The 26,113-nt window shown below is 34.1% G+C and overlaps 3 protein-coding genes across 5 annotated transcripts; 2 read left to right on the forward strand and 1 right to left on the reverse strand.

The window, feature by feature from the left end:
• Positions 1-47: 47 nt before the first annotated feature.
• Positions 48-3,041, reverse strand: LOC106172379 (oxidized purine nucleoside triphosphate hydrolase). Of its 2 annotated transcripts, none has more exons than XM_013553051.2 (4): positions 2,940-3,041; positions 1,592-1,768; positions 915-1,060; positions 48-715 (listed from the first exon to the last, which is right to left on the reverse strand). In XM_013553051.2, the coding sequence occupies exons 2-4, from the start codon at positions 1,741-1,743 to the stop codon at positions 501-503; spliced, it is 513 nt and encodes a 170-aa protein (XP_013408505.1). In that variant the 5' UTR covers positions 1,744-1,768; positions 2,940-3,041; the 3' UTR covers positions 48-500. The 2 variants fall into 2 exon arrangements, with proteins under 2 accessions (XP_013408505.1, XP_013408506.1); XM_013553052.2 differs by having other exon boundaries at positions 2,945-2,982.
• Positions 2,946-17,186, forward strand: LOC106172382 (COP9 signalosome complex subunit 1). Of its 2 annotated transcripts, none has more exons than XM_087004331.1 (14): positions 2,946-3,090; positions 3,943-4,038; positions 5,339-5,523; positions 6,047-6,205; positions 6,556-6,691; positions 9,949-10,026; positions 10,368-10,508; positions 10,817-10,911; positions 11,074-11,179; positions 11,581-11,661; positions 12,003-12,140; positions 12,545-12,631; positions 13,378-13,425; positions 13,655-17,186. In XM_087004331.1, exons 1-14 carry the CDS (start codon positions 3,016-3,018, stop codon positions 13,724-13,726), a joined length of 1,497 nt encoding a protein of 498 aa, XP_086860457.1. In that variant the 5' UTR covers positions 2,946-3,015; the 3' UTR covers positions 13,727-17,186. The 2 variants fall into 2 exon arrangements, with proteins under 2 accessions (XP_086860457.1, XP_086860458.1); XM_087004332.1 differs by having other exon boundaries at positions 2,989-3,090; positions 3,946-4,038.
• A 3,533-nt stretch (positions 17,187-20,719) lies between these two features.
• LOC106172381 (tRNA-dihydrouridine(16/17) synthase [NAD(P)(+)]-like) lies at positions 20,720-26,084 on the forward strand. The gene is made up of 12 exons (XM_013553054.3): positions 20,720-20,816; positions 21,149-21,449; positions 21,727-21,886; positions 22,342-22,454; positions 22,751-22,833; positions 23,057-23,160; positions 23,545-23,689; positions 23,942-24,038; positions 24,271-24,362; positions 24,632-24,827; positions 25,056-25,131; positions 25,578-26,084. Exons 2-12 carry the CDS (start codon positions 21,192-21,194, stop codon positions 25,820-25,822), a joined length of 1,569 nt encoding a protein of 522 aa, XP_013408508.2. The 5' UTR covers positions 20,720-20,816; positions 21,149-21,191; the 3' UTR covers positions 25,823-26,084.
• The last annotated feature ends 29 nt before the right edge of the window (positions 26,085-26,113 follow it).

A 26,113-nucleotide genomic window follows, 5' to 3' on the forward strand; every position in this document is an offset into this window, starting at 1 on the left:
AAGACGAATTATTTTACAAATATAAGCAGTAATCCTGTTGGCGAAACCAGATTTCTAAACTTTTATTTAACAAAGTTATTATATCAGACCAAGGGAATGTTGAATATTTCACAGTACAAAGATATATCTTATATGAATGTATGAATAAATGTATCCATTAAAATAGGATGTGTTGAGAGAACCATTGTAAATGTACAAATATTGATTCTTTCGCAAAGAACCGGGTTGATCAATAATTCAAGGGTTCTTATGTGTATATCCATGACAAAAAGATCCCAGAGCTTTGCCAGTGATGAAACAAAAGGTTTATTAAAGGCACGGCTGATACCTGATTGACAAAGGCATTAGAGCACTATTTTAGCAGGAACCAAGTATAAATCTTTTTAAAACGGCTTCCATGCCAAATGAATACAAATGTGCAGCACAAGTAAAATATTTCACAAGCTTCGACATGGTTTGTTCTAATAAAATAACTTCAATATCCAGTTACATATTTACAGTCATACTATTCCATTCAGTTTGAAATGTTCATAATCATTGTAGTGTAGTTTCTCAACCTCTTTAAGCTCAGTTTTCAATATATTATTATGTCCTTCAAACTTGAAATATCCTGAAAATTTTGCTCCTTTCAAGAAGATTGGGAACCAATATTTGTCATCTGGCCACATGTCATTGAATGGGATACTGTGAATATTGTACCACTGGGGCCTCATTTCTGAAAAGAGTATTGTATTAATTTTGAGATTAAGAATATCTGCTTTTCTCAAAAATCAGGTATTGACTAAATTTTAACATGTTCAAAAAAATTTAACTAATTTCAAACTGATATCTGTGTATATATAATCAGGATGATGTAGAAAATCACTGAATACATAGTCAAAACAGAGAAGTGTAATCCAAATCATTCAAATTACCTTCAGACTCTGTAGGTTCTCCTTTAAAAGTATCTGCTGTAAAAACATGAACTTCCAACCACTGTGGATCACCAACAAATTCAAACTTCAGGAGCCCTATTTCCTCCAGTGAGTGAGCTTCCACTCCACATTCTTCGTGGAGTTCTCTAAATGTGAAACCAAAATTTATAAATTGAGAGAAAGGGGGGGAGGGGGTGGGGGGTAAATGTATCAAAACACACTTTGAAATCTCACAGCCTGAAAAAATTGTAATAGCCCCAGGTTTTAAAAATAATCCAACCATCAACCCACTATAAATACGTTGGAATTAACTGTAAATGCATGTATCTGAATGCATTAGTGCATCTGTATAGGTCACATTGCCTCTTAAATCAAGGATAATTCTGTAAATAATTTGGGGAATGGGCTATAAAACTTTGCCCATTATTGGATAAATGCTGACTACTAATGATTTTTTAAAATGACAGAAATAATGCATATTTTGTATGGTTTTCACTTAAATCTGAATTAATTATCATTTATATTATACAGACAAAAAATCCATGACAAATGTTATTCTAAATAAAGCTATGGAAAAGTGTTCATACTTAAGACAACTATTCTTTTACTCTGATAACAAAAACAAAAATATGCCTCAGGTTATAAACCATGGCATAGTCAATATGTGTGAAAATTACCTCGCTGCAGCTTGTTGTATTGTCTCTCCTTGCTCTACTTTGCCACCAAACCCATTCCATCTGCCCACTCCAAACCCCTTCTTCTTATAACCAAGTAGCACTCTATTGCACTGTCGAATCAGAACCAAGGTTAAAAGTTTATTTGCTACCATCCTGTTGGTTTTATATTGTACAGATCTGGATAAAAAGAATGAAAATGAATGGTATGCATGGGTGCTTTCATTTGTTTATCGTTATCCTAAAAAACTATTTAATACTTACATATACATGCTCCTAATTCAACCAATACCCGTAAAGTGGACAGAAGTTTTCTCAATTTTTTTACTGGCAAAAAACTGAGGCATACGGAAGAGGTAAACTGGAGCTGGAGGTCTGGGCCGGTGTCACATGTACAATCCGTTCTGCGTGAACCATCGGTCCTGACCGATTGTACATGCAGCAGACGCGTGTATGAACCGTTCCGTGAATGATCCATTGTTATTCACCTGTGCATTAACGTAGCTTGATCGTTTCCCACCTCATTATATATTTACTATAGTTGGGATATTTCTAGGTAAAATTCATGTGTTAATACAGAAATTTTAATTGATAATTTTGATAGAGAATTAGCGTCAAATTACTGTTCGACACTTGGATGAAACTACCATGGACGGGCCATCGTTATTCAGCTGTTGGCCTAGTACTACATGTATTATTGTATTGATTTTACTTGGCTAGTGTGTTGATATGGCCACCTGAGAGAGTACAGGTGAACATCTATAAGATATTAATATTTCTAAAGATTATGTTTGAATTTGCAGTATGTTCTCAACAGTGTATATTTATTTAAGTCGATAGAGACGGACTGTACACGCCGGAAGTCTCTCAGATTTGCCTGCACTTTGTGAGCTTGAGCAGAACGGATGGTACATGCTCCGAACGATTCATGCCACACCGGACGAAAACGTATCAACAAAACGGTGAACCGAAACAAATCTGATGATGTATGAGAATAGACAAGTGTCTCGTCTGCCTCATCTACAGCTAATCACTACTTGCACTACCATAGCAAGGAAAGACCAAAAAGTAGGGGATACACTTGCCTCAATTATCGGTCTTACACATGCTACGGCAAGTACCTAGCATGCAACTAGGTCGAAAACTGAGGCAAGCCGCAACGGACTATCCGATATACATGTACATGTACGTGTACACAATTTGTTATCCAACCAGTAGGGCAGTTATTACTGAATTACAATACTTGTAGCGACAAATGTTTGTCATTTATACAATACATTAAAGATGTATAATCAAAGATGGTAAACATGTCTCAAAAACTCGAAAACCACAATCAAGTTAACTTGTTTACCTCACCAAGATTGCACGTGTATTTTTCCCGCATTTGCTAATTTATACCTTTCTATGCAAAAGAGCTCTTCTCGAGAATGCGCAGTAACGTGGCCATTGACTTCCGGTCTGTGACAATGCCGCTTGCTGCAGTTCAACAGGCGATTTTCCAGGTATTTCTCTTTAAAACAGTTTAAAATGAAAATATATAATTTCAGTAATAATTCTTAACTTGATCAACGACTGCAAATTGTATTATTTTGGGTAATTTTCTGGCGATTGCATGTTGTTTTACTTCTACATCATGTCTTGTCATTCTCTTTGATCTTTCAGTCCACACGCCTTTTCCTGATATTATTAATGCTGTAGGCTTGAAATATGGTTCACAGATAGTCACAGTTTGAATAGACTATCATAGTTTTGAGTTATCCCATTTAGATCAAAAGGCATTCAGTCAGTGACACCATGTTTGCCGGTCTTTAAAACGTCGTTTGCAGAAATGAGGGGAAAAAGTTGCCTAACTTGATTTTCAGTCCCTAAATATTGTTACAGATACTTGAAATTTGTTACACAATAAGTATAGGAACTGGGCATTTATATTGAATGTTTATACAACTGAAATGCTAGTCTTCGCTCTTTTGCATAATATCTATTTTAAGTCTTGGTGCCCATTCCTGACTTCATAAATTCAATTTAAAATGTGCCCTTCAAATCTTTCACTCTAGACCTTTTCTAGATTGTTAATACATTGCCTACAAGGAAGTGCCAGCTGATCTTAGTTTTGTTTTCATGTATGTCAATTTGTTACGCAGTAGTTGGGAAGCAGTATGCAGTATAAAAATGGACATAATCTGATACTAATTGGACACTTTTTATTGTACTTTGCAAAAATGAACTATTAGTGCCACCTTCAAAGTCTAGTTGCTACTATGTGTTTGACAATAATGATAAGCTGCTGGTTTGAATTTGTTAAAAATTAACATCACACGACATCAAGAGTTTTTTATTTAAAAATTTACTTTCAGCAGGCTGCTTCCATTGAGCCTATGCAGGTAGATGCTCCAGAGGAAAATGAAAACATTGAAGAAGAGCAGCCGTATGTGGTTGAGAACACCACCCTTGTAAGTGAAATTATTTATTATCATACATATTGAAATGGTTTCTATGTTCTTCGATATAGATGTTAATTAACACCAGTGTGAGAGGAGAATCGCATGGAACAACTCCAAGAAGAACTTAACTACAACAACTAACTTTATTTCTAAGTGTGCTGAAATATATACAATGTGTGTCTGCTGGGAAGTGATCAGAAGGATCACTGCTGTCAAGCTTGTTAACACTACACTAGTGATAGTGCTTTTTAATGGACAACTGATGGCAGAGGGTTGGGGTCACTAGAAGCTTGACCGATAGTGATTGTCTGTAACCCTAGTTACTGAAAGCTGCAATATTCATCATTAGGAACCATAACACATATGTCATGTTATTTTTGGTTCATCTGCCAAAATAGGTCTGGTGATTAACAAGAATGAAAAGAAGAAAATTTTAAGTTTGTTCACCAATGTTTCATTTCAAAATACATTTAGATAGTATATACGAATCAATAAATAACTGCAGTGAGGTAGTAGAAAAGGATTGGAGGCACGAATATCAAATTGTTACGCTTGACAAATAAGAGGCTGAGGGTTTGTGTGAATAGTCCATTCCACATTGAAAATAAGTTTAATTCTACTTGGAGAATTATCAGTAGAATATGCATCCGAGGCATAATTATTTTGGCAACATGTACAGTATATATATATTTAGGTGGAACATATGTAATGGTAGCAGCATTCATATTCATGTTTTCTGGCATTAACTTTCCATGAAAACCTTCATGGGAGGCTAGATGTATGCAAGGATTTGGCCAATTAATTATTATCCAAGTAATATTGTGATGATGAGGGAACAGATTATCCCAAATTGAATTTCAATATGTGGCAAAATTCATAGATTTTTCAAAGAGGTGCAGTTCATGAATGTTAGTCATGAGCAGAAAATTGATATCATTTTCACCTAGAACTTTATCTATAGCTTTCAGAGTCAAGCACAGTGGTAGGTATAAAAACATAAGTTGGACTGCTTGATGCTGTAGCAGTAGATAAAATATGTAACCTTACAGAGGAATGTTTAATGTTGAATATATCTTTGTAAATCTGTTAGCCAGATGAAGAATGGAAATGTCATCATGGATAGAACATGTATCTTTGCTTATCCTTTCTTGTAGTTTAAAGTGTTTATAAAAGAGTTAGGTACCCAGCAAATAAATGTTGTTGTATGCCATTGCCATTTTGTCTGTAATTATTATTTTTATTATGAAATAACTTGTAATCATATATTTCAGCATAAAGATGACCACTGATATCTTACCCTGTATTCCAGGACTTGGACACCTATGCAGCGAGTTACACTGGACTTGCCAAACTTAACCGTCTGATATATGTAGCTGACCACTGCCCACCACTACGTGTAGAGGCCCTCCGCATGGGACTGCAGTATGTGATGACAACATACAACACTAACATGTATCAACAGATTCACAGAAAGTTACAGGAGGCATTGGCTGGGTGAGTGGCTCTAAAATGCATCTTCTTTGCTTTTCTGTAGTGGCCCCAAATGATTAGAGTTTCTAGCCCTGTGCTCTTGGCGTTATATGAAGAAGAATATGATTACAGTTATTGTGGCACAGATTAAATTATTTTTCTGTGCTTTTAGTGTCCTAGGCAAACATTGCAATTGCAACCCCAATATTTAAGACATTTTATGCAAATCATTTCGTAAACTTTCTAAGACAATAATCAGAATATAGTGCTTATGTTGACAGGCTGTGTAAATGCATATTATGACAGACATTATATTGCCAATTCCCCCTTTTTACTTTTCTGAGATAATTTCTTTTTCTGTGCCATCAATATGGATAAATTATATATATATATATATATATATATATATATATATATATATATATATATATATATATATATATATATATATATATAATCATATAATAACCTGAGAATACTTTTGTGGGCAACATAAAATGAATCAATTTTGAGCAAATAACATAGGCAGTTTATTGTCTATTTATAGTGTTCAAGGTCTCCCAGATGCAGTGGCTAGTGCTGCCCAGTGTCCAGCTTTAGACACCCAGTGGATAGAGACCACAACCAAAAAGGCAGCTTTGAAGCTAGAAAAATTAGATACAGATTTGAAAAATTATAAAAGTAATTCAATTAAAGAAAGTATAAGGTAGGTGAAGTTACCAACTTGATATAAATTTGAAACAGTATGGTTTAGGAATATTCCAACCATTAAAAATCTCTGCCACTCAAAGGACCTATAATAATTATTGATAATAGTTAGATATTTTCCATCCCAAACACAATCTTATTTTGTGTTCACATATGTTTCTTGTACTGAATGCCTATCACTGCTGTTTTTCCTAAGGTAGGATTTCCACTGGCTGTTGTTGAAGTTATAATTACAAGTGGAAGTCTAGATAACTCTTTTGTTTATGTATAGCATGAAAAAATACTGCTTCTGTAAATAAACTTTTATTTTAAAATTCACAGTACGGACTGTTAACCTTGTTTTTACAGACGAGGTCATGATGACCTAGGTGATCACTACCTGGACATGGGAGACCTCAGTAATGCACTCAAATGCTATTCTCGGGCAAGAGACTACTGTACCAGTGCACGACATGTGGTCAACATGTGTCTTAATGTTATCAAGGTATGGGGTCACATGTTCAAGAACTTATTATTTGAGTCTCCCTCCCCCCCCCCCACTTTTTTTGCCATATCTGGACAACTGAATGTTAGCATAGATGACTTAAGTTAGAATACCATTAATATTTAGTCTCACTCTCATAAAGATTCCCTGATGTTCCACTCACAGGAATATAGTTTTTCACTGATTTGTCAAGTTATGCTTGAGTCACTATATAAAATATTTGGAATGTATTTATGGAGTTATATGAGACTGAACGTACCCAATATAGCTTATTAGTGTATTTTATCATGCATACTTATTTTTGAGTGATTTTGATACTCTTTTTATGTACAGACACAAATGTGTCTGTACATATAGCCGTCATCTGCGTCTGTCGTTGCCGTCGTCGCCGTCGCCGTGCACTTTTACCGATAACACGATAAGTGGAAAACTGTTTTTTCTTTTTGTTTGAAACTTACAGAACTGATGAATATTCATAATACGCAGGTCACGTTCGAAAATCAGCATGATCGGGTCACTTATAGGGAATTTATGCTGTTTTTTCACTTTTTTCAGCATATATGCAGCACCGATAACACAATAAGTGGAAAACCATTTTACCTTTTGGCTTGAAACTTACAGAACTGATGAATATTCATAATACGCAGGTCACGTTCGAAAATCAGCATGATCGGGTCACTTATAGGGAATTTATGCTATTTTTTCTCTATTTTCAGCATAAATACAGCACCGATAACACGATAAGTGGAAAAGCATTTTACCTTTTGGCTTGAAACTTACAGAACTGATGAATATTCATAATACGCAGGTCAAGTTCGAAAATCAGCACGATCGGGTCACTTATAGGGAATTTATGCTGTTTTTTCACTTTTTTCAGTATATATGCAACACTGATAACACAATATAAGAAAGACAGATTGGCCAATTGTCATTATACTCACAGGAGGGGCCAATCTTACTAAAACGCAGGTTGAGTTTGAAAATCAGCATAATCAGTCCATTATTTTAGAAGTTATGCTGTTTTTTCACATTTCCTTACATTCAATTCTTAGGCATGTTAACAGTCTCATTATTGAACTAATAAGATACATAAAAGTGTTTGTTTGACATTTCCTGCATCTTTACAACATTGTTAGTTGATTTTGTAAAAATGATGGTAAACTTGTTATCATGTATTGTGTAATAAAGTGTCAAAAATGGAAATAAACTCATATCATTGCAGTTTGTCAGATGCATTCATCCACTATGTTCAGAATCTCAGAATGGAGGAAGTTGGACATTTAACACTGTTCTATTGATACTTTTCCCATCTCATCAATTTTCTTAGTTGGTCATATAAAAATGGCAGTAAACTGTTTATTTTGTTTTATGTTAAAAAAGTGTTAAAAAGGGAAATAAACCCATTTCAGAACAGTGCTGTCTTGTTTACATTTTGGCATTTTCATGATGTGACTTTGAAGTTCCATGGGCCTGAAGACTTTTGCTTGTTACATTTTCTGAATAACCATGATACTAATATTTTATAATTAAAAATTGATGGTCATTATGCTGTAAAACATTATGTAATATTGCATCAAAATTTGAAGAAACCCCTATTTTGGGCACTGCTCCCATGATGACCATTTAAGGAAAATCATGTCACTTACTGTTCTCACACTTACAGGAAAGAAACATGGGACTAAAATACAGCTTCAGTAGGCAATGCAGTCTGTTTGGTAAATTTTTCTGGCAATTAAACAGTTTTTTGTGAAAATTTAATTTTTCACATATTGGCATTTCCAAGGTGTGACTTAAAACCTCCACGGGCTTGAAGACTCATGCTAGTCACATTTTGTGAAAATCCATGACACTTATATTTTATTATTAAAAATCGATGGTCATTATGCTGTTAAGCATTATGTAATGTTGCATCAAAATAAAAGAAAACACAATTTTTGGTGCTGCTGCCTTGATGACCATTATGGGAAAACCGTGTTACTTATGACTGTCAAACTTTCAAAAAAGAAACACAGGACTAAAATGCAGCCTGAGTTAGAAAAGCAGTCTAATTGGCTTCTTTTTCTGGAAGTTATACATTTTAGTGTAATATTCATTATCTTTTTGGCATATTCATTGTGGGACTCGGAGCTCCCAAGGACATGAAGCCAAATGGTAATCATATTTTCTACATGTCCATCCTATTTATAGTCAATAAACAAAAATTGGTGATAATTGTTCTCTAATTTATTATGTAATGTTACATCAAAATTGACAACAATCTTTTTGCGCTGCTACTGCAAACTTTTAATCTTCCAGTTTGATATATATATATATATATATATATATATATATATATATATATATATATATATATATATATCAAACTGGAAGATTAAAAGTTTGAATAGCATCTTCATTGGAATTATATTTACCTCAAGCTCTGCCAAGAGGGTTATATTTTCACCCCTGTTTGTCTGTCATCCACATAACACAAAAAGTTATGGACCGATTTTGCAGAAATTTTCAGGAACTGTCGGAACTGGGCCAAAGAGGACAATGATTAATTTTTGGTGGTGGTCCGCATCAATAATCAATCAATTATCAATAATAATCAACAATTGCTGCCTTGGCAGAGGTCTGCACTCTCAAAGTGCTTTTCAAGTTTTGTTGTTTTCCTTTATTATTTTTTCTCAAACACTTGCATTTGTGACTTTTAACTCTCATCTGCCTGGGGCTCTGCACATTTTCTGTATTTCTACATAAGTTGTATTGTTTTTTATGTCTTTAAACATTATGTAATATTATTTTATGCACTGTCATCATTTTTCAAATATTGAGACTTTCATAATGTGAATTTGAACTCTCATGGTCCTGAAACTGTAATCTTATTGTAGGGGTGGATTGAGACCATCTTCTGGGTCTGCCGGAAGACAGTCAGATTATTAAGTTTATATTGACTGGTATCTATTTTTTTCTGTTGGAAGACCATCAAAATGGAGGATGGATCAACATAGATACTTTGTAATACTGTCAGAAATTATCTCTGGGTCTGCTCCTGTTATTGACCATGTTACCTGTTGTGCAAGATTAAAATTCAGTGTTGACTGACAGTGCTATTATAAGCATTATTTATTATTGCATCAATAATGACAAAATGACCTTTTTTGCATCTTTATTTTCTGTTTCTTGTCTGTACATTTGACAGCTTTGCTGCCTTGTTTTCATATTTAAATGCATTTCATTAGTTAGCTGTGTCATATGACTGCATGTATTTCTAGGTCAGCGTGTACCTACAAAACTGGTCCCATGTGTTAAGCTATGTAAATAAAGCAGAGGCCACTCCCGAGGTAACAGAGGTAAGTAATATCAAGGCTAACTGTGGCACTGTTTTATTCTTTTTATTTTTCTTTAGGCACTCATCTTTAAGAGTCAAGTAAATTTTTATGTCAAAGGGAGAAATGCATATGAAATAAGTATATATGTCTAAAATGAAATTCTTTACCAATATTCAACTTCTTATTATTAGCCTGTGACAAATAATCTTGTATATGAATGAATGGTCCATGATGCATGACTTTGAGGTCTGTCTAACTGTTTATATTAGGAAATTCTTTTTTATCATGTTTAAACACAGTAGTGCTTATAAATATTAAGAAATATATTCCTATTGCTATTAACTTACATTTTTCATTGTCAGACCCAAAGTAAAGATGGAGGCTGGGTGGTGATCACTAAACTGAAATGTGCAGCAGGACTGGCAGAACTGGCCACTAAAAAATATAAATCTGCTGCCAAGTACTTCCTTCAGGCCAGCTTTGACCATTGTGATTTTCCTGAGGTAAAGTGTTTATTTGATAGAAAGGTCTATGTTGTCATGGTTTATGTTCTGATTAATAATCTCAGATATTCCTGTTGAATTAAATATTTTGTTTAGATAAATATCAAATTGGAAAAATTGACTTTGTATTATTAAAAACATTGATTTATTGTGAACAAGATCTTTTCAAATGATACATTTTTCTTTTTCTCTCATTTTCCTTAAAAATCACTGCTTTTTATCACTCAGCTGGCCTCTGTAAATGGAAAAAAAGTAGCTGTTTCTGTGTATGTCATTAGCTGATGGATATTTTGTTCTTTGACTTTCAGCTCATCTCTGCCAGCAATGTTGCAACATATGGGGCACTGTGTGCCTTGGCTTCCTTTGATAGACAGGAGTTGCAAAAACATGTCATGGCCAGCAGGTAAATTTGATGAGTTTTGGAGTCAAGTCTGTGTCTTTAAGAATTATTCAAGCAATTGTTTTATGTTTTACGGTATTTATTTGTGGTATAAATGCTATGCACATGTTTTATTTTTGGAAGCTTTTGATAATGCCATAATTATTATTACAAATTGCTTTTCAGTTCCTTCAAACTGTTCTTAGAGTTAGAACCTCAGCTCAGAGATATTATTTACAAGTTTTATGAGTCAAAGTATGCATCTTGTCTAAAACTTTTGGGAGAAATTAGGGTAAGTAAAGACTTCTTCACTAAGATAATAGAAAATTTAATTCTTATACTGGATCTTATGTTGAAATACAGATCACAATGTTTCAATGATACGACTGTTTTCATCAAAAAGGATGATTATAAGGATATTTTTGCTTTGATAACTTTTTGATTTAAAATAAATTAATGAAACTATGAAGGATGTATATTATATTTATTGAAATAAAATTGTTTATAGAATTAAAGGAATATATGAAGAGATATGTGTAATCTCTGAAATGTTTTAAATACATTTAAGTTGATATATCCAAAATGGGCATTTCTTTTACCAGTTATCAACTTATCATTCTTTTGGTTATTTGTGGTTTTGCCATTGTTTATCATATCTGTAAATTACATCTGTGGTTGTATCTTCCATTACAGGAAAACTTACTGTTAGATCTGTATATTGCTCCACATGTTAATACGCTGTATACACAAATTAGAAACAGAGCACTATGCCAGGTAAGGATTGATATTCTATTTCCATGTTTTTATTTTGATAGCTTCATTATGTATAGTTGCATGCGAATTAAAATAGTTGATGCTTACATATTTCCACCCTCAGATATTGGAATATTTGTTGTAGGTAAGATCTTTGTTGATGTATCATTACAGCTAGTCCAATGGGGGTTGGAAATTGACTTTTTTTGACTTTGGAAGGATCCCAACTTTTTTGGGGGGAGGGGGGGGGATCCAATGCATTTATGGATATACATTACATTTGCTCCAAGAAAAGAAAAAAAAATTATGATGACTTTGTAATTGTTTTGTGAAATGGTAATTATAGATTGCATTTTATTTAGTATTTCAGTCCATACATGTCTGCAGATATGGGAAAGATGGCAGAAGCCTTCAACACCACAGTGAATGCTTTGGAGGATGAACTGATGCAACTGATTCTGGATGGCCAGATCAATGCACGCATTGATTCTCATAAAATGGTTAGATATCTGAAGTTACAAATGTTTACTGTGCAAATGTAAAGAAAGGGAAAAACTATAGCATATATGTCATCTAATATATAAAGTTTTTTTTTTATTTATTGCCTTTTTGTTAATTTTGGGCATTCATTGCAAGGGATGTTTATTTTATTAAGGATATATTATGTGCTCTAAGGTTGCATGCAGAACAGCAGACTAACTAGTCCACAGATCAAATGTTGCTACCCACTTAAAATATTGCTGTCTAATCCCCTAATAGAGACCGAATAGATTCCACACGGGATTACGCAAATAGCATTCCAGTGGGTTGGCCACATTTGAACTGCAGACTAGTAAGTCTGCTGTTGTGAATGCGATCTAAGAAATATTTCTATGAATATGATATATACTGATAATTTTTCAAGGTACTTTATGCAAAGGATATTGACCAAAGGAGCTCAACCTTTGACAAAGCATTACAAAAGGGAAAAGATTATCAAAGGAGGACAAAGGTATAGAACTTTTGACATGGAATTCCCCAAGGCCGCATTCAAAACAGATGATATGGGACTAACATATCTGCAAATCAAATATGGCTGACCCACTTAAAAGTGATGCTGCTTAATCCCCTTATGGTCTCCCTGACTCCTTACGGCATCCTTGCAAGGGCCTAGCAATTTAACCTTGGAGCCAAGATTTAATCCATTTAATTGCTAGGCCCCAGCAGGCCTTGTGCATGTAATAGGCAGGAAGACCACCAGGGGATTATACAGCATCGTTTTCAAGTTGGGGCAGCCATATTTGATCCGTAAGATCAGTAAGTTGGCAGATCATCTGTTCTGAATCCAGCCTATGTATGGGCACACCTTTTTTGATGAACTGTTTTTTGTTGCAGGGCTTTTCATATTGCAATTTTTTTTGTCAAAGTTATATTGAATTTGTTTTATTTTTGGCACAAAAATAATTTGGAATTTACTTTCTTTTTAAATTATCATTGTATGTAGTAAAGTAGTCTGCAGGCCTGGAAAGCAAGCTTCAATAGGATGATGTACAATTTCTTTCCCCTACTCTATGACCCCCATTCACACTTATTTTTTCTGACTTTTAATAATAACTTCACTTTGATATTCGAATTTTAAAATATAGTATGCTTAATATTGCTGCATCAGTTACAAAAAAATGTGCTAATACACTGCTTCATTTGATATAATGTTTGTCTTGATGGTCCAGAAAGCTGTTTAAATATTTTTTCTTCCAGGCACTTATCTTGAGATCAGCTATGTTAAAAAATCAAATTCATGTTAAGGTGGGTACATATAGTATAAGTTGATGATTGATTAAAAAGACTTTAAGTTATACTTTTTAAAAGAAAATGGAAATTAGAAATAAAAAAGCATAAAACTTTTAAGAAATTCTAAACTAGTCATGTTTATATTGCTCATAGTATGCAAGAATTTTGTCTTAAAAATGACTGGTATTTTTTATTTAGCGTGATAAATTAAGACATTAATTACATGATTAAAATTATTTTCTAGAGTCCTCCCAGGGACAGTGGTCAAGGAGGTGAAATGTCCATTGCTCCTGGCAGCACAGGTGCTAGGAACTGAGTGACCAGGACTGTATACTAATTCAGCTTTAATAGCTTTGAAAATATAGACTACAATATGTAGCATATCAACACTGAGATAGCTACATGGCAGAGTCATGTTAATAGTTGAAACACTTGAACATACGTGCTTCAGCAAGTTCCATGTTTTAAGAATGCTATTATTGTACCACCAGCATTAGCGCTGGCGGTACACATGGTTTTAGTCCCGTCCGGTCCGTTCCGCCGGCTCCGCCGGCTCCTGCGGCTCCGCCGGCTCCGCCGGCTCCGCCGGCTCCGCCGCCATGTTACCGTTACCGCTTCTCCTCCTAGACGGTAAGGGCCCCCATACCCATCTCTTGGATTTAGGTCACCTATAATCTCAACTCGTTCCACGTAAAATTTGGGCCTTGTCGGTATTGGGGTCTAGGTGTGGCACTCATTGCAATGCACCCTTGTCCAAAAATGGCAAAATTAAATGCTAATTATCTACCCTACGGAAGGAATTATGGGAAAAATTTCTACAGACGGCTTTCCAAAAGTCATATGTGTAGATTTCAAATATGCCCTTGGATTTGACCTTTGACCTTTATTTCAAGGTCAAACGGGCAAAAATTTTCAAAAAAATGAATTTTTTTACGAAAAAAAATTTATTTGCGCTGTTATTCAGACACCACACAGACTTAACCAATAATATTATTGGAAGATGTTACCCTTCAGGTCATCTTTCATATCCGTAAATTTGGGGTCAATCGGTGCATTTTCACGGGAGTAGCGGCCATAAGATACCGAAACTGAAAACTGTCTCTAATTCAGGAACCGTTAATGCTAGAGACCCATTCTTTTTTGCATTTTGTAGAGCATGTAAAGCCCAACACTGGAGGTGGTCTCCGGTTTTTTGTATTCCATACGGTTTTCGAGTTACGCTGTATCAAAAAGTACATATTGGTGGTGAAAGCAAAATGTGCAGTACGGTAATGGATAATAAATTTTGAACTCTGGAAAAATAAAACATAAGGCTTGGCAAAGCAGACAACTTGTGGTCAAAAATGACATTATTTCATCAAATTTGAACTTCTGGAACTTCAGAGCACCTCCCATTTCAAGAATTTTTACCAAAATGACCTTTTCTTTATTTTAATTAATTTTTTCTGTAGGAAATTTATGGCACATTAAGGTAACTCCGAAATTATAACATTTAGTCCCTTATATCTCCAAAACTGGCAGAGATAGGTCCATAGTTACTATTGAAGTTGAATAGGAAGTCATATACTGGCAATCTTACTGTGACCTTGAAATTGACCTTTGACCTACTTTTCACCATAAATTGAACTTTGCAAATTTTGCTTCCCTTTTATCTCCAAAACTGGCAGAGATAGGTCCATAGTTACTATTGAAGTTGAATAGGAAGTCATATACTGGCAATCTAAATGTGACCTTGAAATTGACCTTTGACCTACTTTTCACCATGAACTGAACTTTGGAAATTTTGCTTCCCTTTTATCTCCAAAACTAGCAGAGATAGGTCCATAGTTACTATTGAAGTTGAATAGGAAGTCATATACTGGCAATCTAAATGTGACCTTAAAATTGACCTTTGACCTTCTTTTCACCATGAACTGAACTCTGCTAATTTCTTTCTCTTTTAACTCCAAACTTGGCAGAGATAGGTCCATAGTTACTGTTGAAGTTGAATAGGAAGTCATATACTGGCAATCTAAATGTGACCTTGAAATTGACCTTTGACCTACTTTTTATCATGAATTGAACTTTGCAAATTTTGGTTCCCTTTTATCCCCAAAACTGGCAGAAATAAATCCATAGTTACTATTGAACTTGAATAGGAAGTCATATACTGGCAATCTTACTGTGACCTTGAAATTGACCTTTGACCTTCTTTTCATCATGAACTGAACTTTGCAAATTTTGCTTCCCTTTTATCTCCAAAGTTACGCTGTATCAAAAAGTACATTTTGGTGGTTAAAGCAAAATGTGCAGTACGGTAATGGATAATAAATTTTGAACTCCGGAAAAATAAAACATAAGACTTGGCAAAGCAGGCAACTTGTGGTCGAAAATGACATTATTTCATCAAATTTGAACATCTGGAACTTCAGAGCACCTCCCATTTCAAGAATTTTTACCAAAATGACCTTTTCTTTATGGCACATTATGGTAACTCCAAAATTATAACATTTAGTCCCTTATATCTCCAAAACTGGCAGAGATAAGTCCATAGTTACTATTGAAGTTGAATAGGAAGTCATGTACTGGCAATCTTACTGTGACCTTGAAATTGACCTTTGACCTACTTTTCACCATGAACTGAACTTTGCAAATTTTGCTTCCCTTTTATCTCCAAAACTGGCAGAGATAGGTTCATAGTTACTATTGAAGTTGAATAGGAAGTCATATACTGGCAATCTAAATGTGACCTTAAAATTGACCTTTGACCTACTTTTCACCATGAACTGAACTCTGCTAATTTCTTTCTCTTTTAACTCCAAACCTGGCAGAGATAGGTCCATAGTTACTGTTGAAGTTGAATAGGAAGTCATATACTGGCAATCTAAATGTGACCTTGAAATTGACCTTTGACCTACTTTTTATCATGAATTGAACTTTGCAAATTTTGCTTCCCTTTTATCTCCAAAACTGGCAGAGATAGGTCCATAGTTACTTTTGAACTTGAATAGGAAGTCATATACTGGCAATCTAAATGTGACCTTGAAATTGACCTTTGACCTACTTTTTATCATGAATTGAACTTTGCAAATTTTGGTTCCCTTTTATTTCCAAAACTAGCAAGATAGGTCCATAGTTACTATTGAAGTTGAATAGGAAGTCATATACTGGCAATCTAAGTGTGACCTTGAAATTGACCTTTGACCTACTTATAATCATGAACTGAACTCTGCTAATTTCTTTCTCTTTTAACTCCAAACCTGGCAGAGATAGGTCCATAGTTACTATTGAAGTTGAATAGGAAGTCATATACTGGCAATTTACTGTGACCTTGAAATTGACCTTTGACCTACCTTACGATGAACTTAACTTTGATTGTACCATTTTAAGTTATATATATTTTTTGCGTATTTTGAAAATTCTTGTTGATTGCATTTTTATAGCTTGTCAAGCATAAGACTGGTGGCTGTGTCCCTTATTTTGTGTATGTGGGGGTCTATACGAATGCGCTTGCTCCAGCTGGTGGTACAATATTCGGAGGCGGTATCGCCTCTCTGATCCTCTAGTTGTTGTTATGTTTAAATACAAAAGACTTTTTGTGTGCATTCCAACATTTCCATTTGTTGAAATCCACCTTGCTTTTGATATAAACTATTGACATTGGATATGAAATGATTATTTGGTATGTGTTCCAGAGATCCAGGTTTCAGTGTGCTGTCACTTACTGCAAAATTATGGAAGTATGATGGGAGGTCAAACCTAACATCACGACAATGACAATAAAGCAATGCTCCAAATTGAGGTGTCAGAAAAGTGTCTAAATTCAAAATTGTGAAGGCAACTCCCCTGATAGCATGTCCAGTGCAGACTGTTTTTTTCTCTGGTAAAAAATTGAAGGTGTTTTGAGTACATATTATTTGATATCAACAAAAATGAAAAACATAAACTTGATGTACAAAGAGCATTTTTAGTTTAATTTTTAAAAAATATTAAGTATTTGCTTTTTTTCCCACCCAAAATTAAAAAAATTCCTTAAGGGCTATTTTATCCTAATAAATCGTTGCTCAAGCCATTCCTGCACTTGGTTGGGTTTGAAGTTTTATTCTTTCATAAAAGCTTTGCAGGATATATATGTAAACTTAGGGCAACAGTGAAGTGTTTTTCCCACACATGCAGCATAGCCCCCTTTAAATGCTGTATGTCATTGATAGTGATTTTATCTCATTGATTAGATTTTGATGTATAATTTTCAAATGTTTAAAAGGGATAATTTGTTTTAAAACATTGAAATGCAAGGTCACGATCTTTGAAATACAAATTTTATGTTCCCTGCCAACAGCTACCACTAGTCTTTAAGCCAAAATCAGCAGATTTTGTGATAAAAAATACACCCAGTACACTTTATAAAATTATATTTCCGCTTAGAAAAATGGAACAGATGTCAATTTTTTATGTACAGACACAGATGTGTCTGTACATATTGCCATCACCTGCGTCTGTCGTCGCCGTCGCCGATGGCGATGCCGATGCCGATGCCGTCGCCGTGCACTTTCCTTGTAAACACGATAAGTGGAAGGCAGTTTTACTTTTTGGCTTTATATTTACAGAGCTGATGAATATTCATAAAACGCAGGTCAAGTTCGAAAATCAGCATGATCGGGCCATTATTGTAGAAGTTATGCTGTTTTTTCACTTTTCAGCATATATGCAACCTTGTAAACACATTTTAAGGAAAACCGTTAGGCCTGTTGTCATGACACTCACAGGAATAATCAATCTTACTAAAACGCAGGTCAAGTTCGAAAATCAGCATGATCGGGCCACTATTTTAGTAGTTATGCGGTTTTTTCATTGTTCAGCATATATGCAACACTGTAAACATAATATAAGAAAAACAGTAAGCCCAATTGTCATTAAACTCACAGGAATGGTCAGTCTTACTAGAACGCAGGTTGAGTTCGAAAATCAGCATAATCGGGGCATTATTTTAGAAGTGAGGCTGTTTTTTCACATTTCCTCAGAATTCCTCAGATTTAATTCTTAGGCATGTTAATAGCCTTATTATTTAAGTAATAAGATACGTAAAAGTGTTTGTTTGACATTTCCTGCATCTTTACAACATTGTTAGTTGATTATGTAAAAATGATGGTAAACTTGTTATCGTGTATTGTGTAATAAAGTGTCAAAAATGGAAATAAACTCATATCATTGCAGTTTGTCAGATTCAATCATTCACTATGTTCAGAATCTCAGAATGGAAGAAATTGGACATTTAACACTGTTCTATTGATATTTTTCACATCTCATCAATTTTCTTAGTTGATCTTATAAAAATGGCAGTAACCTATTAATTTTGTTTTATGTTAAAAAAGTGTTAAAAATGGAAATAAACCCATTTCAATATTTCAGAACAGTGCAGTCTTGTTTACATTTTGGCATTTTGAAGGTGTGACTTTGAAGTTCCATCGGCCTAAAAACCTTTGTTAGTCACGTTTACTATTTGTCCATGATACTAATATTTTATTATTAAAAATTGATGATCATTATGCTGTTAAACATTATGTAATATTGCATCAAAATTTGAAAAAAACCTATTTTGGGCACTGCTCCCATGATGACCATTTAAGAAAAACCATGTCACTTACTGTTCTCAAACAGTACAGTTAATATGTACAGATGTGTCTGTACATATTGCCATCACCTGCGTCTGTCGTCGCTGTTGTTGCCGTCACTGTCGCTGTCGCCGGCGCCATGCACTTTCATTGTAAACATGATAAGTGGAAGGCAGTTTTACTTTTTGGCTGTATATTTACAGAGCTGATGAATATTCATAAAATGCAGGTCAAGTTTGAAAATCAGCATGATCGGGCCACTATTTTAGTAGTTATGCTTTTTTTTTCACTTTTCAGCATATATGCAACACTGTAAACACAATATAAGAAAAACAGATAGGCCAATTGTCATTAAACTCACAGGAGTGGTCATTCCTGCTAAAACGCAGGTTGGGTTCAAAAATCAGCATAATCGGACCATTATTTTAAAGAAATGCAGTTTTTTCACATTTCCTCAGATTTAATTCTTAGGCATGTAAACAGTTTCATTATTGAACTAATAAGATACGTAAAAGTGTTTGTTTGGCATTTCCTGCAATTTTACAACATTATTAGTTGATTATGTAAAAATGATGGTAAACTTGTTATCGTGTATTGTGTAATAAAGTTTCAAAAATGGAAATAAACTCATATCATTGCAGTTTGTCAGATTCAATCATTCACTATGTTCAGAATCTCAGAATGGAAGAGATTGGACATTTAACACTGCTCTGTTGATATTTTTCCCATCTCATCAATTTTCTTAGTTTATCATATAAAAACGGCAGAAAACTGATAATTTTGTTTTATGTAAAAAATTGTTAAAAATGGAAAAAAAAAAAACATTTCAGAACAGTGCTGTCTCGTTTACATTTTGGCATTTTCAAGTTGTGACTTTGAAGTTCCATGGGCCTGAAGACCTTTGCTAGTCACATTTTCTGAATATCCATAATACTAATATTTTATTATTAAAGTTGATGGTCATTATGCTGTTAAACATTATGTAATATTGCATCAAAATTTGAAAAAAAAAAAACTATTTTGGGCACTGCTCCCAGGATGACCATTTAAGAAAAACCATGTCATTTACTGTTCTCAAACTTACAGGAAAGAAACATGGGACTAAAATACAGCTTCAGTAGGAAATACAGTCTGTTTGGTAATTCTTGCTGCCAGTTAAACAGTTATTTTGTGAAACTTTAATTTTTCACATATTGGCATTTTCAAGGTGTGACTTTGAAGTTCCACGGGCTTGAAGACCCATGCTAGTCACATTTTCTGAAAATCCATGATACGTATATTTTATTATTAAAATTGAGTTATTATGCTGTTAACCATTATGTAATATTGCATCAGAATAGAAGAAAACACAATTTTGGGTGCTGCTGCCATGATGACCATTATGGGAAAACCATGTTACTTATGATTGCCAAACTTTCAAAAAAGAAATACAGGACTAAAATGCAGTCTGAGTTGGAAAAGCAGTCTAAGGAACTTCTTTTTCTGGAAGTTATACATTTTCACAGTGTAAACTTGTCACATATTTTAATTACATTGGTATTACCTGTTGAGGATAATTAAAATTTGATGTTGAATTTGCAGTTTAACATAATGTATTTTTGCATCAGAATTGACAGTAGCCTATTTTGTGCATAGTTATTTCCTGTTTTTTGTCTGTACATTTGACAGCTTTGCTGCCTTGTTAAACATTAAGAGCACTCGTTATTTGTGCTTTACAGAAAATGATAGCTTATCTTGATAAAAGTGCTCTTCCCTTTTGGAGGCGGGAAACAAACTACATTTATACACATTGCAAGAAATGAGGAAATCGTACACGTAAGTAAATTTGGTTTGTAAGATATCAGAAGGTTATCCTGGGTTTTAGATCCGATTTACACCAAGTTTTTTATTTCCATATGTTCACGTGTACACGCTTCTCGGATAATAAGTGTGGAAATTTGAAAATAAAGATGACCCACATCGGGTTTGCCTCACTGCTTCAGCTCAAGCATGCTCTGGGTTATGTTCAGCATTCGGTTACTGTGCGGTGCTGTGATGTGTAAGCAATAAGGCATTACTTTGCCCCATTATTACAGCTGCTCCGATCCTTTACTTTTTGGTTGAATAAGTTATTTTGATAAGGAAAGTGTCTACTTTAATTGTTTTAGTTTCATGCACTTGCGGGTGAAGTAAAAACTTGTGAAGAAGTGAATGGAAACCTCAAATGAACAAATGACTCGCCCAAAGCTGTCTGGGTATGAATTCTGGAGGCAAACATTGGGAGGAGCTCGTTTGGTAGTTGCTCCAATGGTAGACCAGAGTGAGCTGGCTTGGAGACTACTGAGTAGACAATATGGGGCAGAACTGTGCTACACACCTATGTTCCACGCAGGCCAGTTTGTGAAGGATCCAAAATACAGAGAGGATGCTTTAGCATCTTGTTCAGAGGACAGACCCTTGATTGTACAGGTATATGCATAGTGCTGGCAAAATGAATGTTAAAAACTAGCTAATTTTAAGTTAAACAAAAATTGTTTGGCAGTTATGGGGTGAATGTCACAAATGTAGCTGTAAGTGAAAAAAATAAAATAAATGACAAAAACGCAGTGAAATACATATAATTTTCATCAGTCTGTCCTTTAATCTATATGAAAGGTATCTTAGTTAGTTTAGGTGAAACAAAACTTTAGTTTGGCAGTTATGGAGTGAATGACGCAAAACTTATGCAAAAATCATTGTTTTTCAGTTCTGTGCCAATGATCCCCAATTGTTCCTCCAAGCAGCATTACTTGCCCAGGATCATTGTGATGCTGTAGATTTGAATCTTGGCTGTCCACAGGCTATAGCAAGGAGAGGGCACTATGGAGCTTTTCTACAGGATGAGTGGGATCTTATCTACACCATGGGTAGGTATTGGTGTTATTTGTCAATTTTATGTAAATGGTTATATTTCGTTTAGCTTTGATATTGTTTGGTTCTCAAGCAAACTACCTAGATTTACAATCAAAGCTTTCTCTAGAGAGCTGTCCAGCCATCATTTGAATGGTCATTGGCCTCAAAAGCCAGCCTATATTTTCAAAGACAGATGGGTGGCTTACAAAATTTTTGGAAAATGAAGGGTTGAGGACTTGACTTGCTTGGGTTGGACTCCCTGTAAATTGATGTTGAAATTACAGATTCACATGTTGGATTTCCTGTACCAACTCCCCCTCCCTCCCTCCCCCCTCCCCCCCCCAAAAAAAAAAAATTTTTTTTTTTTTTACAATGCTCTAATTTGAAATAATTTTGTATTATTGATTTAGATTCAATTACCATAAATGCAGTTATATACAATTTGGTGAAAATGTTTTTTTTTTTTCAGTAAACTTGTGTCATCAAAAGCTGAAAGTACCCATAACCTGCAAAATCAGAGTATTTGAGGATATTGGAAAAACAGTGAAATATGCACAGATGATTGAGAGTGCTGGCTGCCAGGTAACCATGACTGTTCTGTAATGCCAGCTTTTTATTTAACTTTCATTGAAAGTTTTGTATATTTATAATGATAAACTTAATATATTTATGACTAAAACCTAGATTGTCAAGTTTTGTGACAACAGTGCTCTGTATATGGTATGATTCCCCATGCTATTGTTATACATTGGAAGATAGGCATCTGTATATTTACTTTAGTGAAAGTATGACAATTTATATTATTGTGTTACATTGAAGGGCAAGATGTTTGAGTGCTCTGTATATAGTGCTATAATTTTTTTTGTTTTATTTTTCAGTTGCTGACAGTTCATGGACGCACAAGAGAACAGAAGGGTATGGCCACTGGCTTGGCCAGCTGGGAACACATCAAGGCTGTCAAGTTAGTAATTATGTCAGAAAATAAAACAAATTATGTCCTGTGTTGTCCAAGAATATTAGTGCATCTATGCGATAATTTTGATTAAATCCACAAGAAATAAGTTGCCATTGCATAATACTTGTGGAAAAGACTGGATTGTTTTTGGATTCTCTTTATTAGATTCTTGCAGTTTCCTTTCAGACTGATGCTTATTTATTATTTTTTTGCTAACTCCACATTTTAGGCAGAAGTTGAAAATCCCAGTGTTTGCCAATGGCAACATCCAGTACATGAGTGATGTGGAAAGATGTATGGAGGAGGCTGGAGTTGATGGAGTCATGTCTGCTGGTAAGAACCTATAGACAGTTTCATAACTATCTCATCATTTCTTATTATAAGTACTTATTTTATGATGAATACCTGGTGATTATTGTACGAAGCTCAGGCCATAATTTCTTGAAATATAGTAGGAAAATTTAAGATGAAATCAACAAAAATCTTCTTTTTTTTTTTGGCTTATTGGAAACAATAAAGTTGGGTATTTGACATTTTGGGTGATATTTTAATACATTTTGTGTCACCATCTTACTATAGAGTTATTCTTATAGAAAAATCTGATATAGTCTACTGTGCTAACTTGGCCATCCTGTAACAGAAGGGTGGGTGTTAATGTTAATATGTACCAGTTAGTAAAATCTTGGAATAAAAGTAATATAATTTTTTACTTTTTAGAGGGCAACCTTCACAACCCAGCTTTATTCCATGGTATCAGTCCACCAATCTGGAAAATGGCAGAAGAATACTTAGATCTTGTAGACAAATATCCATGCCCATTATCGTATATCAGAGGTCATCTCTTCAAGCTATGCCATCATTTGTGAGTACTTAAATACATATAAAAGCTAGACAGTAAAGGTGGCAAATGCACTCTTAACAGAAAAAAAGTCATTCCCATTCCACTATTTTAATATTAATCGGCACATTTTAGTAGACAACAAGTATTAACAAGTGTTTAGCCATTCTGGTTCAAGTGAAGCCTCTGAAGCTGAAAAATGACTTACTTTTTCCCTCTTCTGTTCAAAGGATATACTTGGGAGGTTTTCATCCTTTTCTTTTACTGTTTTTATAGTTTGTGTGTTCACACAGATATAAGAGAAGTATTAGGAAATGCTAAACAGCTTGATGAAGTAAAACGGAGCGTTCAGATGGTCAAAGAAAGGTGCAAAGTAAGTAACAGATGATGTTAAGATCAAACCTTTTTTTAGATATGTAATCATATTATTTTTATAATCACTTGAAAACTTGATCATACAATAACAATGTCAAATTGATTTTTTTTACCAGTGCATCTTTTAAAAATTTGATAATATTACAGACAATTTATTCCTACATTTTTTGGTTTACACATTTGTAATTTTGTTAACACTACTTATATATTAATGATTTTTTTTATCATAGTTGGAAGCTGATAATGAAACTTCGGATTCATCTAATTCAAAAAGTGATTTGCCACTGCCATATTGGTTATGCCAGCCTTATGTGAGACCAAGGTAAAAGAAAAAGCAGTGCCTGCAATCCCTTTACATTGTGTGATAATGAATTAATGTAATGATAGCTAGAAGTAGGAGTTTCTGTAACCGTATAGTTTAATACTGAAATATAAGAAAATATTTGTTTGCTGAATTTGTATAATTCAAAGGCATGTAACAAATTTGTTTGTAAAAGTCTTGATTTTGAATGTAGTAATTATTTACATAAGAAATTAACAACTACTGTAAATATCAGAAGACATATTTATATTCTTATTTTTGACTCACAGCCCTAAGGTTGAAACAGGAATTCAGGAAAGCAAGCCAAGAGAATCCAAAAAACGTCCACTGGAAGACCTTTTAGAAAATGTAGAGGATGCCCATTTGTTGTCAAGGAACCAACTAAAAAAGTTGCTAAGAAACCCAAGTAAGAACTTCCAAGTAAAAAGGCAGTTTGAATCATGTGGACTGTGTCCTAACCCGATGGTAAGTGAAGTCACCAGCATAACTTTTCTTCTTGAACTCAACTGTCACTATTTAAATTATCAAAGTATACTTTGGTTTAAGGAATTTAAGTAATAATTATTAATAATTTCCACATCTTACAGTTGTTAATTTTCATGGACAATAAAGAAGATGGGTTCTCTTTACCATTGTCTTATAATACTTATCTTTATTCATCAGTTTAATATTTCCCCCTTTTAACATCTTTAGGGACTGAAGTGCTTATTCAGCATGTGTAGGCAGTGCTGTAAAGCAAAGACTAAAGCAGAGACACTCGACTGCCCAGGTATAGTCTCTCTTAAATGTAGTTCTGTTGCTATGGAAGCACATGTATGGAAAATGCATAGCATTAAGCTACATGTACATAGAGCTTTTTTTCTTTTCCCACTGAGATATTTCATTTCTGTAAAAGTCGGTTTTAATAGAAAAAAAATTAGTCATTTTCCTATCCAAAAGTTCAACAGGTTCCAAACATATTGTGATAAATGTCCAATACTGAAAGTCAGTTTTTATGTATAGATAATACCTACTTATTGATGTGCATGTGTAATGTCCGTCAGAGTTGTTTGATCTGACAGTTACTTTGAAAAAGTGCTTTTATTTGTAATTGATATTGTTATCACAGTAAAATTTTACTGATTTTATGAAGCAGATTGATACCCTCAATATTTGGATAATAATACTTATTTCTATGTGTCAGTAAATTTTTTTTTGCTTTTTGATTTTTTTAAGGTCACAAATTCATGAGAAAAACAAAGGAGATGGAAAGATTAAAGAAGAATCCTGACAGTAAAACTTGTAAACAAACTAAAACAATTAGCGGAGAACATTCTCATAATACCGTGACTGAGATGCATATACATGATAAAGGCAGTCAAGGTGACTCCTTGGAAAGTGCAAATAACAAGACTGAGGGGGCTTCTTTAGTCAATTCTATGGAGGACCCTAAATTGAACTTAGAATCACACTGTGACTAATCAAATAGAACAATCCAATTGGTTTTTACAATTTTAGTGCACTACAGAAAAAGATCTACTCATTATTTTAACTAAAAGAGCAGGAACATTTTTTATGAAATTTCAGATGGATGGTTGAAAGCAACAATACTGATTATTAGAACGTAAACATATTTATTTTTAGAAAATGGTGTTTTTCACATCCAACATTTTGTATATTTTACTTTATATTGAATTTTAACCATGCCTCAAAAATAAAATATTCAAACATAACTATAACGTACAGCATTGTCTGTTTTTGTAAACAGTAAT

Source organism: Lingula anatina, chromosome 2 (genome assembly GCF_051362555.1).
Source record: "Lingula anatina isolate TDL-2025a chromosome 2, LinAna3.0, whole genome shotgun sequence".
Taxonomy (NCBI): domain Eukaryota; kingdom Metazoa; phylum Brachiopoda; class Lingulata; order Lingulida; family Lingulidae; genus Lingula; species Lingula anatina.

Coding starts and splice junctions, on each gene's coding strand:
- LOC106172382 (XM_087004331.1), top strand. CDS start 3,016: ATGCGCAGTAACGTGGCCATTGACTTCCGGTCTGTGACAATGCCGCTT. Junction 5,524..6,046: donor TTACAGGAGGCATTGGCTGG/GTGAGTGGCTCT, acceptor GTCTATTTATAG/TGTTCAAGGTCTCCCAGATG. Junction 11,662..12,002: donor GAAACAGAGCACTATGCCAG/GTAAGGATTGAT, acceptor CATTTTATTTAG/TATTTCAGTCCATACATGTC.
- LOC106172379 (XM_013553051.2), bottom strand. CDS start 1,743: ATGGTAGCAAATAAACTTTTAACCTTGGTTCTGATTCGACAGTGCAAT. Junction 1,061..1,591: donor ATACAACAAGCTGCAGCGAG/GTAATTTTCACA, acceptor TTTCACATTTAG/AGAACTCCACGAAGAATGTG. Junction 716..914: donor AGAACCTACAGAGTCTGAAG/GTAATTTGAATG, acceptor TACTCTTTTCAG/AAATGAGGCCCCAGTGGTAC.
- LOC106172381 (XM_013553054.3), top strand. CDS start 21,192: ATGGAAACCTCAAATGAACAAATGACTCGCCCAAAGCTGTCTGGGTAT. Junction 22,455..22,750: donor TTGAGAGTGCTGGCTGCCAG/GTAACCATGACT, acceptor TTTATTTTTCAG/TTGCTGACAGTTCATGGACG. Junction 22,834..23,056: donor GAACACATCAAGGCTGTCAA/GTTAGTAATTAT, acceptor TCCACATTTTAG/GCAGAAGTTGAAAATCCCAG.